At 62.0% G+C, this 13,153-nt stretch overlaps 2 protein-coding genes across 4 annotated transcripts; one reads left to right on the forward strand and one right to left on the reverse strand.

The window, feature by feature from the left end:
* Positions 1-5,111: 5,111 nt before the first annotated feature.
* Positions 5,112-7,278, forward strand: JUNB (JunB proto-oncogene, AP-1 transcription factor subunit). Its single transcript, XM_090059425.1, has one exon. The coding sequence runs from the start codon at positions 5,683-5,685 to the stop codon at positions 6,571-6,573; it is 891 nt and encodes a 296-aa protein (XP_089915551.1). The 5' UTR covers positions 5,112-5,682; the 3' UTR covers positions 6,574-7,278.
* A 1,483-nt stretch (positions 7,279-8,761) lies between these two features.
* On the reverse strand, positions 8,762-13,130 carry PRDX2 (peroxiredoxin 2). 3 transcript variants are annotated; one of them, XM_090059429.1, is made up of 6 exons: positions 13,110-13,130; positions 11,560-11,665; positions 11,106-11,259; positions 10,395-10,517; positions 9,722-9,852; positions 8,762-8,992 (listed from the first exon to the last, which is right to left on the reverse strand). In XM_090059429.1, the coding sequence occupies exons 2-6, from the start codon at positions 11,660-11,662 to the stop codon at positions 8,907-8,909; spliced, it is 597 nt and encodes a 198-aa protein (XP_089915555.1). In that variant the 5' UTR covers positions 11,663-11,665; positions 13,110-13,130; the 3' UTR covers positions 8,762-8,906. The 3 variants fall into 3 exon arrangements, with proteins under 3 accessions (XP_089915555.1, XP_089915557.1, XP_089915556.1); XM_090059431.1 differs by having other exon boundaries at positions 13,097-13,117; XM_090059430.1 differs by lacking the exon at positions 13,110-13,130 and adding an exon at positions 12,569-12,720.
* Between the last annotated feature and the right edge of the window lie 23 nt (positions 13,131-13,153).

Genomic DNA, 13,153 nt, shown 5'->3' on the forward strand with positions numbered 1-13,153 from the left:
CTTGACAGGGGCGGCTTCCTGCGCTGCCCACGTGGCATATTTCCTGTCCACCCCCTATGTCTTGGGTCCACAGGGGAGATGAGTTCGCGGGGGCTCAGCCCGCGACCTCCCCCTGCCTCCGTGCAAGACAGAACCCACGTGTCCAGGTTCCCAGCACCCCCTTTCCCCGAGAAGCCAGGAGTCCGGGCTCCCGATCCCCTCCCCCAGGAACCCAAGTCTAGAGCTCCCAGCCTTGCCCAGTGCACCCCAGGCCCGGGGGGAAATGGGGGCAGGGTGCTACCAGCCCCCACCAGATTCGCTTCCCGCTGCGGTCGGGGTGGCAGGATGCGGCGCTGGGGCCTGGTCCCGCCCCCCCTGCTGGGAACAGGCGCGGAGCTGACGCAGGCGGGTGCAGCCTACGCGGGCTTAAAGCCGTGCCCAGGCCGGTGGGGGAGGGGGCGAGGCAGGGAGACTCCCCCACTGCCTCCCCCAGCTCTAGGGGGTGCAGGATGGGGGGCACCGCAGCCTACCCCCCGCCCTCCCCAGTCGTCTGTGGTCACGACGGCCCTGTCGTCACCGCCAGGGCGTGAACCCAGGCGTCCCGCCAGGTCGGAGCCTGGGAAATTCCAGCGGGAGCCGCCTGCGCTTCCCGGCCCCGGCGGGGTGGCCGCGCCCCACCCCAGAGCCAGCCGCACCCTAGCCCTAGGTGCAGGGCTTGTTACACCCAGCACTGCTGTCCCACCCCAGACCCAGCCGCACCCCAGGCTGGGCCAGGGGCCCAGTTATACCCAGCCTCTGACACCCGCACCCCCACCACAGCAACAACCTTGTTATACCCAGCCCCCAATATCCGCCCCAGAGCCAGCTGCATCCTTGCCCTGGGTGAGGGGTCTGTTATATCCAGCTCCAATGTCCCACCCCAGAGCAAGCCACCTTCCAGCCCCAGTAAGGGGTCCCTGTTATACCTAGCCGTGATGTTCCACCCCAGAGCCAGCCACATCCTAGCACTCATCAAGGAGCCCTGTATCACCAGTGGCAGAGGGGTCCCTGTTATACCCAGCCCCTGACACCCTACCCCAGAGGCAGCAGCATTCTACCCCTGGATGAAAGGCTCTCTTCTACCCAGCCCCAACACCCACCCCAGAGCCAGCCACATCCCAACACTGCCCAGGAAATCTTGTGAATCCAGAGGCTGGAGCTGGCAAGAGATTTCCTCAGGCCCCTTCCCAGGACACCTGGGTTCCCTTCTCTCTGGGGCAAGAGTGGAACCTAGTGCTGGTGGTGAGCTTGGTATGGTGGGGGTGTGCTGGGAGCACAGATGCCTGGGTTCTAGACCCACTATCCCTGACTCTGGGAGGGGGCAAGGATTCATGCCCCCTATGCACCCCTTTTCTCTATCCTGCAGTGGATATTCCCACAATGCACTGCAATGCCAGAGGTCGCAGCCCCAATGCAGACCCAGCTGGGTTCAGCAGGAGACATGGCATGGGGGGGCCCTCCAGGCCCTATGACTCAGCTGGGTGGGGCAAGGAGGCAGAGGCTTCCGGGGCAGGGCAAAGGCCCCAGAAATCCTCAGGCAGATCTTACATGAAATGAGCTCTGCATATACAAGTGACGTGCCACACACATACAAGGTCAGGGAAATGGCTGGTGCAGTCTGCATGTGTGTAGCATGCGTGCAACATCTGCCCTGTATATGCCTGTAGCATGCATGGAATATGTATGGGATCTGTGTGCAATACAGGCATCAGACACGTGTGCTATACCTGCACAGGACACACCTGTGGCATGCATAGGATACATGCCTGGATGTGTGTGTAATACATGCACTGCACATACATGAACTATACCTATGGGACATGCCTGCAATACATGCCCCAGACATGTGTGTAATACATATACTAGACATGGGTGGGCAATACTTGCAATACACATGCCTGCATCATGCATGAGATGTATGTCCTGGACACCCATGCAATACACGCACTGGACCCAAGTGTGCAATACGTGTGTCATACAAGTATTAGACGTGGCCAGGCAATACATGCAGTGGGAACACATGCAATGCCTGCAACACATGCTGTAGCAGGCATGAAACGCATGTCCTGGGCATGTGCAATTGCACACACCACAGCCATGCATGCAGTGCGCACGCTGCACATGCCTGTAGGAGGCACATGCGTGTAACACACATGCACAGTAAACCAAACCCCATCTCCGGGCCACACGTGCCCCTCACTCCCGACCAGCAGCCCCAGCCCGCGTGTCTTGTCCCCCCTCCCCGCCCAACAGCCGGATGCGCCTCGGAAGCACCAACGGCTCGAGCCACTTCCTCGCGCCCGAGACACGAGGGGGGGAGGGGGGGAGCCCCGGTTCCCGCCCCCCCGGGGTGACTCAGCCGCAGCCCCTCCCGGGGCACCGGGTTCAGCCCGCCCCGCCCCCCCCGGACGTGAGCGGCGCCCCAGGAATGAGCCCGAACCCGCCGGGCCGGAGCCGCCGGAGCCTGGGGCGAGGGGGGGTGCCCCGGCCAGGTTGGGAGTGGGGGACACTGGGACTCGGCCGAGCACCCAGCCCCACCCCCACCACTGTGATTCCCCTCCAGACAGGAAGGGAAAGAAGCCAGGCGTCCGGGCTCCTACTGCCCCTCCCCCGCCCCCGTTTCAGGGCGGCCCTGGCAGCCTCTGCTTCACCCCAGGGTGGGGGAGGGGAGCTCGGTGGGGAGAGCAGGACCCTGGATTGGGGAGGGTGGACCGGACACCTGGGTTTCCAACCCCAGCCCTGCCCCTCACTGCCTTTCGCGGAGGGAGAAGGGGGCAAATCTGGACCTTGCTCTCTGCCTCAGTTTCCCCTTTGCTCCTACCAGCCCCCACCCCACCTTCCCCTAAAGAGGTAACTGGGCCTTGACCCGCCCCTTGCCAGGCCCGCACTCCCGCTCCCGGGCTGAGTCACAGGATATTTATAGGGAAGGAGAAGTGTGGAGAGAGGAAAAACTCATGGTCCAAAAGCCCCTAAAATTCAAGTCCCGGGAATGGGGAAGGGCAGGGGACTGCGGATCAGGAGTGAGGGGTATCTGCAGGGCTGGGAGGGGGAGGTGACCCTCACTTCCAAGCCACAGCTCCCTGCCCCCCACCCAGCCCTGCCTGTGCCCCTCACTCCTGATCCACAGCCCCTGCCCACCCCCCAGCTCCATACTCCCAACCGGAAGTCCCCTGCCATCCCCAGCCCGTCCAATGCACTTTAATTCTGACCTGCAGCCCCCACAACAGGCTCCGGCCTGCGGCCTCTGCCAGCTGCTTTTTACCCGGGAAAGCCCCATCCATATCCTCCCCTCCGACAAGGCTCTTTGGGGACCCAGGCCGTCATCCTCATTAGCATGGGAGGGAGATGAGCACTGTCGTGGGGGGGCAAGCCCCCAGCCCTCCCCAACCCCTCCCAGCCTGCACCCCCTGTGCATGTCATCATATGTCCAGAGATGCCTCTGAGCCTGCATGGGTGTGTGTCCTCGGTGCACTTGCATATGGCCCTACCTGGGGGCCATGTCCGTCTGGCCCCACAGACGTGTCCGGGCGTGGTGGTGGCGGTGGCTGGTGCCGACATGCCCGGGCGTGGGGGGAGTGGCGGCACTTTCCGCGGCCTTGCACAGGGCAGCCACGCCCGGGGCCTGCGTGCACCAGGGCAGGTGCGTGCCTGGGGGGGTGCAAGAGGAGGCACGAGGGAGATAAGGAGCTCTCAGGTGTATCTCCCCCTAACCCCCGCCCCCGCAGATCTCACATGGGAGTAGAATCACCGGGAAAGCGGATTCCCCACCCCCCCAGTTGGAGCAGGACCCTGCTCAGTGGATCCCATTGATGCACTGGGTGGATTCCTGCTGTTGGGGGGGTCTCTGGATCAAATCCCCACCTGGATGACATCCCTGGCAAGGGGATTCCAACACAGATCTGTGGGCAGAGCAGATTCTCCCAGTGGATCCCCTATTCAGACCAGCTTGGACTAGATCCCCTCAGCCTTGAACCTAAGTCCAAGAACCCTGAGGTAGGATGAGGGCTTCCCCTCCCTGTCAATCAGGATTCCCCCTGCCTGGCACTTCCCCCCCAGCCTCACTCTCATTCTGGTTCACTTCCTGTCCTACAAGCCAGGTGTCCTGGCCCAGGGCAGCTCCACAGATCCTGCCATACTCCACCCCAGAGGCAGCTGCATCCAGTGCCAGTCAGGGGGGAGACCCGGGGAGGAGACATCAGGGGTGGGAGGTGCCCCCTGTTGCCTCCCAGCTGTTCCCAGAGCCCCAGGGCAGATGGGGAAGTTGAGGCACCAGACTGGGAAGTGACTCATTCAACTTCAGGCCATGACTCAGGGCAGGGCCAGGAAGAGAACCCAGGCATCCTGCTCCAAGAGGACCCCCTGCTCCAACCCCACCAGGCCCAGTCCCCTCCCACAGCTGGGGAGAACCCAGGCATGCAGGCCCCCAGCCCCACTTCTCCAACCACACCAGGCTCCAGTCACTCCCCTCTTGCTTTGTGGGGGCAGCTGGTCATGTTGGTCTGTGTGACTGTATGATCTGCATCTCGGAGTGTGTATGTGGCTGTGTCCATGTGGCTCCATGTGTGCCCATGAGAGTTTCTTTGTGTCTCTGTATTCACATCATCTCCCCAGTATTCCCTGTGTGTGTCTCCAGGTATATGTGTGCATATGTGTCCCTTGGCTTCACATGTCTTTGCCTGTTTCAGTGATATGTGTGTATGTCTCTGCCACCCTGGGTTCTGTGTCTGGTGGTGTGCATGTCTGCATCCATGTGGACTATGTGTACAAGACTCCATGTGTGTGTCTGTATCTCCACCTGTGTAGTGTCAGTGTGCATGTGCATGCATGTGCGTGTCCTGGACGCCAGGGTTACCTGTGTGTGAATGCCTGGGTTCTGTGTCTGTATGTGTGTGTGTGTTGGACACCTTGGTTCTATGGGTGTGTGTCCCCCAGTTGCCTGTGTGTGTGTGTATGTGTCCTAGATGCCTGTGTGTGTGTGCACATGTGTGTATGCTAGATGTGGAGGGGTATGTTGTGTAAGTATGTGTGTGTCCCAGATCTGGGGGTCGGGGGGTGTTGGATGCCTGGGTTCTCCAGGGGTGCTCCCAGGACACCTGGGTTTTGTGTACACGGGTGGGGGGTGCCCCCTACCCTGGTCTTCCGCACGACCCCCGTCGCGGCAGTGTCCTTGACCCCCGTGTCTCTACGTGGGTCCGCTGCGACCCGCGTGGGGACGTCGGCAGCAGACAACTACCCCGCCCCACGCGTGAACCTCCCCCCTCTTTTCCCATGCGCCCTACCCGCTCGGGAGGGGCGGGACTCGCAGTGGAAGCGGAGGCGGGGGCGTGGCCTCACTCGAGCCAGCCAATCGCGGTGCGTTTCCGCCGGCCCGGCGCGCGGGGGAGTATATCAAGCCCCGGCAGTGGCAGCAGCGCATGACACTGACTCGAGTGGTGCTGGGGTCGACACGCGGCGGCTGCTGCGCGGTACCGGGGAGCTTTCCTGCGCCCGCATCATTGCGCCGCTCCCCGGCGGGACCCGGCTGGCACCGGCGAGAGGAGGTGGTGGTGACTGCCTGCAGCCTCCGAGGCGTAGGATCTCCAACTCCCCCGCGCTCCTTCCTCCGGGCCCTTCGCACCGGATCCGGCCCCGGCCTCGCCCCCGGGCTCTGCGTGCCCCGGGTGGATGTGCACGAAGATGGAGCAGCCCTTCTACCACGACGACTCCTTCCTGCCGGGCTATGGCCGGGCCGAGCTGGGCTCCCACGCCGACTACAAGCCGTACCGGGCCCTCAAGGCGCAGCTGCAGCTCCGGGCCGGGGCGGAAGAGGGTGGCGGGGCCTTCTACGCCCCGGCGGGGCTAGGCGAAGCCGGCAGCGCGTCTCTGAAGCTGGCCTCGCCCGAGCTAGAGCGCCTCATCATCCAGAACAGCAACGGCGTGGTCACCACCACCCCCACGCCGCCCGGGCAGTTCTTCTACCCGCGGGGCCCCACGGAGGAGCAGGAGGGCTTCGCCGACGGCTTCGTGAAGGCCCTGGACGATCTGCACAAGCTGAACCACCTGCCGCCGCCCAACGTGTCACTCGGAGCCGCCCCGGCCAGCAGCGCCTACGCCCCGGCCCTGCATCCGGAGCCGGCGCCCGTCTACACGACGCTAACGAGCTACCCGCCGCCCGCCGCCGCTGCCCCCTACCCCAGCGCCAACCTCAGCTACCTGCCTACGGGCTACCCCCGCCCGCAGGGCTTCAAGGAGGAGCCGCAGACGGTGCCCGAGCCGCCGGCCCCGGCGCCAGGCAGCCCGCCGCTGTCGCCCATCGACATGGAGGACCAGGAGCGCATCAAGGTGGAGCGCAAGCGGCTGCGGAACCGCCTGGCCGCCACCAAGTGCCGCAAGAGGAAGCTGGAGCGCATCGCCCGGCTGGAGGAGAAGGTGAAGAGCCTGAAAGCGGAGAACGCGGGGCTGTCCAGCACGGCCGGCCTGCTCCGCGACCAGGTGGCCCAGCTCAAGCAGAAGGTCCTCACGCACGTGAACAGCGGTTGCCAGCTCCTCCTGGCCGTCAAGATGCAGGCCTTCTAACCCGGGGAGGCTAGGGGAAGGGGGCAGGCCCCCCTTGCCCACCTCGCCACGACTCCGGAGCTGGTTGAAACCGAGCTTCCCACCCCCACCACCCTCCTTCCTCCCAGCCGGGACTTTATCAAGGGATAAAGTTAGCGCGGGGGGTGGGGTGGGGACTTTTCCCGCGGGAGAATGCGGCAGGCGCTGGCCCCCGGGCGGCGGTAGGTGGCAGGAGCCGGCGGGCCTCTTTGCATGGCTGGACGGTGCAATATGTTAGGCCTCAATGTGTTGGGTTGTTTTTTTTTGTTTTTTTTTCCCCTTGAAGCGGGGGATGGGGCTGGACCATGAAGGCTGAGACCTGGAACGGACAGACAGCCCTAGATAACCTCCTCCCTACCCGGACTGACCCCCCTCAGCAATGTGGGGAGCAAAGAGACTAGCTAGGAATGTTGTTTTATTTTCCCCCCCCCCTTTTTACCTCTGGATTGATTCGTGTCTGTGCGTGTGTCTGTTTGACTGGGCAGAGTCTTCACCTTGTTTTTCCCCCTTTTATGTTTGTTTTAAAAGGAGGGAATGGGAAAAAAGTAATGATGATAATAATTATTATTAATAATAAGCCTCTTGGGGCTTGTTTTACTGCTTTGTTGTTGTTTGTTTTTGTTTTTTAATGGACACTTATTTAAGTAAAAAGAGACATTTCTTGATAAAAAAAAAAACAAAACAAAAGGATGTGTTTTGGCTCTGGGGGTCTCCGATTTGGGGGCGGGAGCTGGCTTATAGGGGTGGAGGGCTGCTTGATGAGGGGAGGGGGTGCTAAGAGGTCCTGCAAATGGGGAGGGAGCTACTGGGGTGTCTCTCTGCCCCAGTCAGGCCTGGGCCCCGTGCCTTAATTTCTCCTTCTGCGGGGAGGGGTTTCCTTCCCCCGTTCAGATGCAGGGGTCTCTTCCCCAGCCGGATCCACCCTACTCCTCTACCCCGCTTCAGTCAGGCGCGCGAGAGAAGCTGTAAGGGGGAGGGGGGCTTTCCCCGGTGACGCAGAGGAAGGGGCCCATATATGGTCACGCCCGGGCGTGTGACGTCAGGACACCCGGGTGCCGGGAACCCCCGCCCACGCCTGCCGGGCAGGGGGCGCGGGGCCCGAGGATCGCGTCAATTTCCAGGCTGGGGGGAGTTTCCCGGGGCCAGACCCGCTTCCGGGCAGTTCCCTGCCCCCACCCTTAGGAAATGGGGGGGCCCCCCTTGTTAACCCTTTGCTCCAACCCCTCGGGGGAGGCAGCTCCGGGGCTCCTGACACTGCCTGGGTTTGAGGAGGGCTCCTTGGGGGTTCTATGAAGCCTCCCCGGCAGGCTGGGGGAGGACTGAGTGAGGCAGATGGAGTCTGGGTAGGGAAAGTTGTGCAGGGCTTGCCCTGTCCCAGCCGCCCTGTTAGGCTCTTAGTCTGTGGCCTGATGGGAGTTAATAGCCCCCTCCCCACACAGGAAAGAAGGGAGCATGGCTGCTCCAGGAGGAAACTGAGGCAGAAGGGGAAGGGCCTCTATCCTGGAAAGAAGCTAGGAGCCAGACCCACTCAGCAGCTGGGCATAATCCCCACCCCCCCCAACTGGAGGTGACCCTCCCATCCCCTCTGATACCAGCATGCAAGGACCCAATGCCCAGAACAAGCAACCAGCCAGATGAGTTGCCCCTCCTTCATTCCTGACCTGCAGCCCCCACCCCATCCTCAGCTTGGTGCCTGTATATAATGTAGGGGGGAGTGACTGCACCAGAGACTTGAGCCTGGCAGGCTGGAAACCCCCTCCCCCACATTCTAAGTCCAGCTCCCCCCCAAGGCCCAGAACCAAATGCTGAAACCAAGCCAGCAGTGCCCCCTTGTGGCCTGACAGGGCTCCAGTAACACCCCCCCCACCACCACTCACCCCTAGGTGTTAACTGTGGGCTCCCCATGGTGTTGTGGGGGAGGAGACTGGAGGCTCTACCCCCCCCAAATAGATAGCAACCCCTGCTGGCTTAGCCCTGGGCTCTCAGCCCCACCCCCTCAACCAGCAGCATACGTCTCCATAGCAACCCCCCCAGCTAAACCTTGTTCCAGAGCCAGCCACCAAATACCAACGCCAAGCTGGCAGTGCCACCTAGTGGACACCCCATCCCTTCCACTACATACAACCTGTGCCCCCTGACTCCCCAGCCAAACGGTCACAGCCCAGAAGGGTTTTGCCATGAAACACTCACTTTATTCTCATCATTAGCTTCCAAATGCCCATGTGTGGGGTAGCTTCAAGCCCTGCCCAAGAAGCCCCACCCCCAGGGAGAAAGAGGTGTGACCAGGCTCAGGATCATCCCCTTGTCCAGCTGATTCAGGGCTGCTTGGCAAAGTACTCCTTGCTCTCCTTCACTGTGGGCTTGATAGTGTCACCACCTGGCTGCCAGTTTGCAGGGCACACTGGAGGGGAGGGGGGTGTTAAAAGACCCAGGAAGGAACCAGTATTCCCCCCGAAATCCTGAATGCTCCCCTCAGGTCTTAGATAGGGAAACAGACACAGGAAGATGGGGGTGTGCCTCAGTTTCCCCACTTGGCTGTGGGCCCAGCCCCAACAGGAGAATTGGGAGATAGTGGGGGGTAAAGCTGGTTTCACAGCCAGATGGAGAAACTGAGGCATTGCCCCCTCACACACACACACTCCTTCTGTGCCTCAGTTTCCATATTGGGCTGTGGGTCCAAGCTTTACAGTAGAATGTGGGGAAGAGGTAAGGGTTATGCCCATGGCCTGGGGGAAGTGGGGGGGCTGAGGCAGATGGTGGGAGGTAAGGGCCAGGCCCATGGCTGGGTGGTAAAACTGAGGCACCTTCCATATCTTCCTATTCCTGTTTCCCCACCACACCCTGGGCTCCACTCCTTGCCCCTCCCTTCCACGCTCCTGTAACAGCTGAGCTCAGGGTGTGGTGAGGAAACTGAGGTACAGTAACTGTGGGGAAGAATGCTAAGGGCTTGGTCCATGGCTAGGCAGGGAAACTGAGGTAGTTGGGAATGTAACCCCAGATATCCCTCCCCTGCTGGCCTCACCTTCTCCCCAGGTCTTGGTGTGGGGAAGGGGGATGGGCAGGGATGAGAGCCAGTGGCTCTGTGTCCTGTCCCCACCCCCAAGGAGGGTGTGCATGGGGAAAGGCTCACCTTCACCATGCTGGTCAGCATGCTGGAAGGCCTGCACCAGGCGCATGGTCTCATCCACTGAGCGCCCCACTGGCAGGTCATTGATGGTCACTTGCCGCAGGCGCCCCTCTGCATCGATGATGAACAGGCCCCTGGTTGGGGGGGGAGTGGGAGGCTCAGGGCCAGGAACACCCCTAGCCAAGACCCCTCCCCCAAGCAAGCCCCAAGCACCTCTGTTGCACCCCTGCCTTGCCCACAGGGACATGCGAGTTCATGTATGTGCAAGGTGGCTGGAGGGTAGTATACGGAGCTGACTGGTGTGTGAGTAGCCCACGTCTATATAACAGACATGGAAGTGGTGAGCAAAGGACTCACATGTGTGAGGTAGCTGTGGGGGGAGAGGTGTGTCAGGCATGCACAAAACAACTGGGGACAAGGGGGGACATGCATGGGCTCACCTGTGAGGGCTCACATGAATGTAAAGCAGCTGCAGGAGACATGCAAGGAGCTCGCACATGTGCAAGAGGCTTAAAGGGGCTGATACGTGTGTACAGCCACTGGGGGGAAGTGCAAGAGGCTGACATGCATGTGCAAGGCTCCTGGGAAAGAGGGGGATGGGGGTTGCACTCCCTTGAAGACAGGTCAGTTGGAGCTGGAGGTTGCAGCTGAGTCTGCCCTTGAGGGGTCATACTACCTGTAGGCAATACCCTCATCCTCCTTGAGGACACCATAGTCACGGGCGATGGTGCGGGTCAAGTCAGACAGCAGCGGGATGGCCATGGTCCCCAGGCCCCCCTCCCTTCGCGACAGCTGTGACCTGGGGGAAGGGGCAGGTTGGGAGGGGGGCACTAGGCTTTGCCCCCAGCCCAGCTCCAGGCAGATAAAGGGGCCCCGCCTGCACTGGCAAGGGCCGATAAGGACCGGGCTGCCCTGATAACACCCGCAGGCCCACCCCCACAGTGGGTGCTGGGAACTGACCCCATCCACTTGCCTCCTTGGGGGAGCCTGGACCCCCAGCTCTAGCCTAAATTGGGGTCCCTTAGAAGGGGGGAGCCCCCCACCCCCTCCCATAGGTCCTGAGCCCGCCCACTCCCACCCTGGTTGCCCTCCCTCCCACAGGATAGGGAACCCCACACCCCTCATATCAGAGACCCCCCCCCAGAGTCCCCTCCCCCCTGATTTGTGCCCCCTTGAAGAAGACAGCCCCCCACCCCCTCCCCCAGGCATTGAACCGCCTGTTCTTGCCCCAGCCACCCTCCCAGGACACAGAAACCTCCCAGGTCTGGCCTAGATTGGGGTCCCCTGGAAAGGGGTAGTCCCCTCAAAGCCTCCCACTATCACCCCAGTCCTCCCTTCCTGCCAAGATAAGGTCCCCCTGGAAAGGGGGGAGCCCCCCAACCCATACCAGGCCAGGTGGGAGAAGTGTGAATCCACAGAGACAGCCAGGAGCTCACACTGCAGCTGCCGGAAGGCGCCAGCCCGGTCTGAAAAGGCCACGAGCTCCGTGGGGCAGACGAAGGTGAAGTCCAGAGGGTAGAAGAACAGCACCAGATACTTCCCTGGGGGAGTAGGGGGCAGGGGCAGGGACAGGGGTCACAGTGCATGCTGACCCTAAGCAGGATCTACAGACCCTTCCCCCAGGGCAAGGGATTGGGGGGAGGAAGGGGGGAATCTAAGCCTCCCTCTTACTGTGCCTAGCTCCAGCTGAGCCCTGGCAACTCAAGTCACCCAATGCCCTCCAGTGGCTCAGAGGCCCCATAGCACAGCACTGACTTGCTGGGCGGGGCTCCCAGCAGCCTCAGCAGGGGGTGCTGTGGAGTGGTACCCCCCTCACGCACAGCTCATACCCCCATGCACACCTTTATAGTCATCCAGGGAGATCTCCTTGAAGACACCATCTACCACAGCTGTGCCCTGGAAGTGAGGGGCTGGCTGCCCAATGCGGGCTTTTCCAGAGGCCATGTCCTGGGAGGGTTGGGTGGGGGAAGTGTCAAGGGTCAGTGCAGGTTGGATTCCCCCCCCCACACACACTGCTGAAATGAGTTCTGCCTGGTCTCTACCCCCAGCAAGGTAACAGCTGAAAGCCCTCATCACCCCCATACCCTCCCAAGGCCCTAAGCCTTACCCCCCACTGCTGTAATGAGTTCTGCCCAGTCTCTGCGCCCAGCAAAGGGGCTCAGGGCTTGGCTGTGAGGGGCTAGAAGCCAGGCCAGAACACTCCATTAAGAGGAAAGCCTGGGATAATCCCAGTTACAGCAGACGTATCCACCCCTGCCCTGCGTGTAACCCTACTGCACCCATATTGGTGGCCAAGGCACCAGGCTGGCTGGAAACCCGACTGACACCCCACCTCACCCCACCCCGCCCACGCCCAGGGAGTCCCAGAAGGAAGGGAAGGGGACTGAAGGGGTTTGTGTGTGTGTGTGGGGGGGAGGGTCCTCGTTCAAAGGTTACTTTGCACAAGCACCTACCCCTGCAAAATGGTGCAAAGCTTTGCACGGGCGGAAGAAGCCTCTCAAGGCAATACAGCCCCCCCACCCAGCACAAAGAGGGACGGACAGGCGGACAATGGAACAGTCCCGCAGAGCCGAGCGGACACGCACAAAGGCGCGTGGGGGGCAAACAGCGGGCAAAGCAGCCCCGCGGCTTGGGGGGGGGAAGCTTAGAGGGCTCATTCCTGGGAGATGCATTTGATACAAAGCTCCCAAGCGTGTGCAAGAGCACCCCACAGACGTGCACCCCCCCCGCATGCGTGTAACCAATGCAATGCAATGCAATTCCAATGTCAGCCCCCCCTTGCACTGCAGGGGGGCAAGGGCGCCCCGCACGTGCACGCGACCCCCACCGGGCAATTGCACGCACGCCCACCTTTGCACAGGGAGTTGCACGCACACACAGAGAGCACCCAAAGTCTGCAGCACGAGGCAGCGCGCGCGGGTCTTATCCCGGCCCCGCCCCCTCCCACCCTGGTTACATGGGCTGGTCCATTCCGCCTCAGAGCGGGGGGGGGCGGGGTGAGGAGCCCGGGCAATTCAAAGCGCTACGGTCTGGGGGGGAGGGGAACAGAGCCTCAGTTCCCCCGAGCAATGTGCGCTCTGTGCAGGGGGGATCCGGAGGTTCTCCCTCCCACTGAGGTGGGGGCTAAGACAAACCCACGCTCTCCCGCCATGCTCCTGGCAGAGGCGTCTGGGATCCTCCCCCAACCACTCGTTCCCCATCACTGCCCAGTCTGAGGAGGGGCCCTTGCCTCTCAACCCCCTGCTTTAAAACCACGAGTCCCTCCTCCCCGCAGAGAACCCAGGAGCCCGGGCTCCCCAGGCCCCCCCGCCGTAGCCCCCACTCCCCTCCTAACCCCACCCGGCGTCTGGGGTCCCCTCCCCCGCCTTCTGTTCTAACCACTATTCCTCACTCCTTCCAGAGAACCCAGGCGTCTGGCTCTATCCACTAGCCCGT

This window comes from Crocodylus siamensis, chromosome 8 (genome assembly GCF_052110815.1).
Source record: "Crocodylus siamensis isolate JL-2025a chromosome 8, ASM5211081v1, whole genome shotgun sequence".
Classification (NCBI taxonomy): Eukaryota; Metazoa; Chordata; order Crocodylia; family Crocodylidae; genus Crocodylus; species Crocodylus siamensis.